The 5,047-nt window shown below is 42.4% G+C and overlaps 1 protein-coding gene across 1 annotated transcript in view; it reads left to right on the top strand.

Moving 5' to 3' along the window:
* The window catches only part of ARHGAP35 (Rho GTPase activating protein 35), a 74,747-nt gene that overhangs the window by 13,024 nt on the left and 56,676 nt on the right, over nt 1-5,047 (top strand). Inside the window, exon 2 of the mRNA XM_007458486.1 lies at nt 2,640-2,784. Within this exon, the coding sequence (XP_007458548.1) occupies nt 2,640-2,784 (145 nt within the window). The remainder of the gene's footprint in view (nt 1-2,639; nt 2,785-5,047) is intronic.

Genomic DNA, 5,047 nt, shown 5'->3' with positions numbered 1-5,047 from the left:
AAAAAAAAAAAAAAAAAAAGAATTTAAGCAAGGATCTGGTGCTTAGTAAGTATTCAGTTGATGGAGGCTAAATTTGCTGGCTAACTTAGACTGTTAGAACGCACCTCATCATCTTGCTCTAGTATTGAGAGGGTGGAGGAAGTATGAGGTTAAAATTTATTGTCTGTTTACTAGAACTATGGTCAGAAGGCATTATAGTGATTGGAAGTAGCTTCCTGGCAGCTCTCTTAAAGTTCCCATTTTTTTAAATTCTATAACAGCAGTTTATTTGGAAGCTTCAAGGTTTTATTGAAGAACAGTGCTATTGTTACGTTAGTTTTGACTGGCAAATGCTGCCTGGTTGGGGTTGGCCAAAAGAATGTCACTTAAATCCAGATGGTCTTCCTTGTGTGTTCAGATTCTTCAGCTAACGGTTTAAATGGTACGGCATGTTTAAGGGAGAGCCCCGCTTGATGCATTGTTACCGGTTGCTGCAGTGTGTAACAATGGAGAACACTCAGCCCTTCTCACATTGTCGGGCAACTACTGCACTCTAGGCACTGAGCCACTTCCAGTACATCACGTCATTTCACCCTCAGGACCACCTCTTGAGGAGGGCACTGTCCCCAAGGTGCTAAGTTACTTGACCAAAGTCACAGAACTTCTCAGTCAGGATTCAACCCAGGTCTGTTAGATTTGAAGGCTTCAGTTCTTTACCTTGTACTTCATGTAAGTAGAAGGCGCTAGGGGGAGGTCTAGATTGGTTAAATGATTCCGTGGAAAGAGAAAGCATTCATTTGCTTTTCCATACTTCTTTGGGAAAAAGTGTGAAATCAGAGCCTGTTTGCCTCAGGCAGTCTATACAGGGGAGAAAGCCGCAGCCACTCCCTGAAGCCGGAGAGGCTGTGTCACTGGTTTTACCAGGAGCAGGCATATTGCAGTGACAGGCTTTGTGGAGTGCGTGTTCTTCTCTGGGACCGTGGGATCCATTCACATTGCATTACAGTCCTCCATACCAGATCAGTTTGCGGGCTGCGTGAGGACTGGATCATCTTTGCCTTTGGGTTATCATTTCAGATAGTGTCAGCCAGCAGTACAGACATGGCCTCCTTCCTTCTTTCATGTACAGTTTATTCTCAGCTGTTTTTTTTTGTTTTTTTTGTTTTTTTTTTTTGCCACTTGTTGGCACAGGAAGTCCTCAGCGAATTTCAGACTAAACAGGAAGTGATTTGTTCTCATATAAAGGGGGTACCAGAAGGAATGAGGGTGAGCAGGATAAGGAAAGGGAATGGTTGACCCTGACCTAGAAGCTAGTTAGCTGTCCTCTTTAGTGGATTTCATGCAGAGGTCCCTAAATACTTTTAAGTTTTAAGCTGGGCATATTTGTAAATAAACCTGCCTTTCTAAATTAGTCTCATTAACTTGCAAATGAAACTGAGTTGCTGGAGATACACCTGGGTCCATTTACCTTGATTCTATTTGGTTATCTTCCTCTTTAGTAGATATTTTAACAAAAGCCCCAAATTTTAGGTGTATTTCTGTAGCTTTAGGAAATTTACCATTGGTTTAGAGCATTTTTTCCTCCTCATGTGATCTTCAAAATAAAAGGATTGAATAATTTTGGAGCAAAATATCTCAATAATGTTTATGAGCGTGGGCTTTGGAGACAGACCCTCCTGGGTTTGAATCCCGGCACTGTCACTTGTTAGTTGTGTCACGTGAGACATTTGTCCTTGGTAAAATGGAATGCCATACGGTTTAATAGAAATAGTATCTGGGACTTGGCTTGGTGCGTAGCAGCTCTCAAGCAGTTGCTGCTGCTGCTGCTACTCCTACTACATGAGCAAGGTGACTGCTAGGAAGGAAGGGACAAAGAAGTATCCTATTTGTCATGTCTGACTAGTTGGTTTTACCCTTTCCTAATGCAGAAGCCATTGGGAATTAACCCCAGGCTGATGTATCAAAGGGAATTCTTCTCTTGGGCTTTCAGCAGAATGCATGCTCTCTCTTCTCAAAGGAGGAAATTATTAGTTTTCAATTCCACTTTTTTTGTGTGTGTGTGGTACGCGGGCCTCTCACTGTTGTGGCCTCTCCCGTTGCGGAGCACAGGCTCCGGACGCGCAGGCTTAGCGGCCATGGCTCACGGGCCCAGTTGCTCCGTGGCATGTGGGTTCCTCCCGGACCGGGGCACGAACCTGCGTCCCCTGCATCGGCAGGCGGACTCTCAACCGCTGCGCCACCAGGGAAGCCCTCAATTCCACTTTTTTAATCTTTTGAAAAGATTTTAGCCATCTTTGAGTGTATAGTATCTATTATCTGTATGGAATGTTTGGAAAGTTTCCTGTTTACTCCATTGTACCCCTGATAAAGGATGTTGGACAGTCATCTCATTGTTATAAATAAACATGGCCTGCTTCTTATAAACACCGTTGTTCTGATAATGCAGTTTCACACCCAAGGTGTGACTATGTGGCAGCTTGCCGGCATCTTGTGTGATACTTGGAGGAATGAGATGAGTAAGTGGGTCTCTTTATCCTGCTTGGAATCTTTCTAACAGTTTCCACACCACTGAGAGTTCCCCCCTGGAAGCCTTACTGAAGTTTGAGTTGTATGTTGAGAATCACTTTGTTTTTGTGCTTTCTTTTCTCTTTCCTGGACAGAAACCAAAGCCCAAACCCCGGCCATCCATCACAAAGGCGACCTGGGAGAGTAACTATTTTGGGGTGCCCTTAACAACCGTGGTGACTCCAGAGAAACCGATTCCTGTTTTTATTGAGCGATGTATTGAGTACATTGAAGCCACAGGTAAGTGTTACCTCAGAGCCGATTACAGCTTTCACTGTTTACAGGACGCTTTCTAGAGGGCTAAGCCAAGCCATCTGGAGATTCTGGAATTATTTCTTGTTTCCGTGAGATGCTTTCTGGGAAGGAGCTGAGTAATCCCGACAGCTGTCAGACTTGTGGATCCTCCACCTTCATGTAGTTTTGAGGCTGTCGTGCAAGATATGTTAGGCCTTTCAGTGTGTGAGAGCAGTCCTGTTGTCAGGACTGCAGTTGTGGCTGGTTAGAATACCTTTTCTGTGGTCCCGCAGCTCCCTGTCATAGCATGCAGCCTGTTTGTCCCCTGCAGGTCTCCCAGCAGGGAAAGGGTTTTATTTATCAGTGACTTCAGTGCTGTACTGCACCCAAACTGACACATTTTGGTTTGATAAAAGGAATGTGTAGATGGCCATTGATCAGGTGCCTGAAATTCATATATTGATAGAAATTTTTTTCCTGCAATAAAAAACCAGCTAAGATGTTTAGATATCATCTAGTCAAGCAGCTGCATTTCAGTTCCATTGGCAACTTGGTGTTATCACAAAGGCTGACTGTCTTAAAATTTTCTGTATTGCTCTTGAAATGTTAAAATTTTACCTGTGTTAAAAACATTCATTTTGTTCATTTAGAGCTCTCATAACGTGTCTCCTTGACATTTCTTTTTCTTTTCTTTTTTTCTTTTTTATTCTTTTTGGCCATGCCACATGGCTCGTGGGATCTTAGTTCCCTGACCAGGGATTGAACCCAGGCCCCGGCAGTGGAAGCTCAGAGTCCTAACCACTGAACTGCCAGGGAATTCCCATCCTTGGCATTTCTTTTGTAACCCCCGGAGCTTCCAGTTTCATGTCATTGTTTCCCTTGATTTTCTCCTGGATACTTTCAAAGCTGATGAGTTTTGAGGAGGTGTTATAGTGGGCACATGGTTATGTGGACCCTTGAGCATTAAGAGGTGAGCTCAAGGATATAGGCTGCTACTAATTTGAAACCAAGGTAGGGCTTATAACCTCCCTATGTGTTCTTTCTAATTCCGGTATTACCTGCAATGATATTAAGTATTGTGTGGTGTGGACAGCCTACCAAGCTCTGCTGCTAATTTCAGCAGCATCATGTTAAGCTGAGTGGTGGTGTTCATATTTACGCAGGATGTGCCAAATCAGGGGGAATGGGTTTCAAATTGAAGCTCTCTAAAGACTCTGGAGTTATTTCCAGGGTTTTCTCAGTAGCACACCAGGATTGAATTGCAGTAAGCACTTGGCATAATCATAGCAGATCTGTAGTTTGTTTAGACCATCCGTACCCAAAGCCTTTTGTCAGTGTCCATCTTCTTGACATTGGTTTTATATCAGTTTCTTCCTGGCACCTCTGCCTTGGGCAAGGAGGAAATCTTCAGGAAGAAAGTTTGAGTGACTCAAGCCTCTCCTTGTTGACCTAGCACTTCAGAGAGATAGTTTATATCATTTGGGGGGGGGGGTCCCTAACTTTAATCTGAAGTGATTTCAGATTTATAGGAAAGTTACCAAAATTTTAAGTTGTAAGGAAATTGAAAGTTACAATTCCCAGGTTCCTTAAATGTTAACATTTTACCACATTCCCTGTATCGTGTGTGTGTGTGTGTGTGTGTGTGTGTGTGTGTGTGTGTGTATCTTTTTTTCTGAAATGTTTGGAAGTTGCAGATATGATGCACCTTTACTTCTGAATACTTCAGTGGGTATTTACTAAAAACATTCCCTTTATGTAAACACCATGCAGTTATCAAAATTAAGACATTAACATTGACCCAATACTAACCTATCTAATCTGTAGACGTTTTCATTTCATCATTGGTCACATTAACATCCTTTAATAGCAAAAGACAAAATTTTTTTTGGTCCAGGAGCTAATCTCAGACCGCATTAAATGGTACATTTAATTATCAAGTCGCTTTAGTCTCCTTTAATTAGAACAGTTCAGTTTATCTCTTTTTCATGGTCTTGATAATTTTAAAAAATACAGATCAGTTATTTTGTAGGAGGTTCCTCAACTTGGTTTTTTTTTTTTTATGTTTCTTCCTGATTAGGTTCATGTTTGCACTTGTGGCAGTAACAGCAGGGAAGTGAGGCTGTGTCCTTCTCGGTGCATCATAACAATTGGCTTGTGTTGTCAGTTTGTCCCATCACTGGAGATTTTCTCTTTGATCCCTTGATTAGGGTAGTGGTGTCTGCCAAGCTTCTCCACTGTAAAGCTACTCTTCCCCCATTGTATGAATAAG

Source organism: Lipotes vexillifer, unplaced genomic scaffold, assembly GCF_000442215.2.
Source record: "Lipotes vexillifer unplaced genomic scaffold, Lipotes_vexillifer_v1.1 scaffold371, whole genome shotgun sequence".
Lineage (NCBI taxonomy): Eukaryota > Metazoa > Chordata > Mammalia > Artiodactyla > Lipotidae > Lipotes > Lipotes vexillifer.
This window is presented reverse-complemented; position numbering and strand designations above follow the sequence as displayed.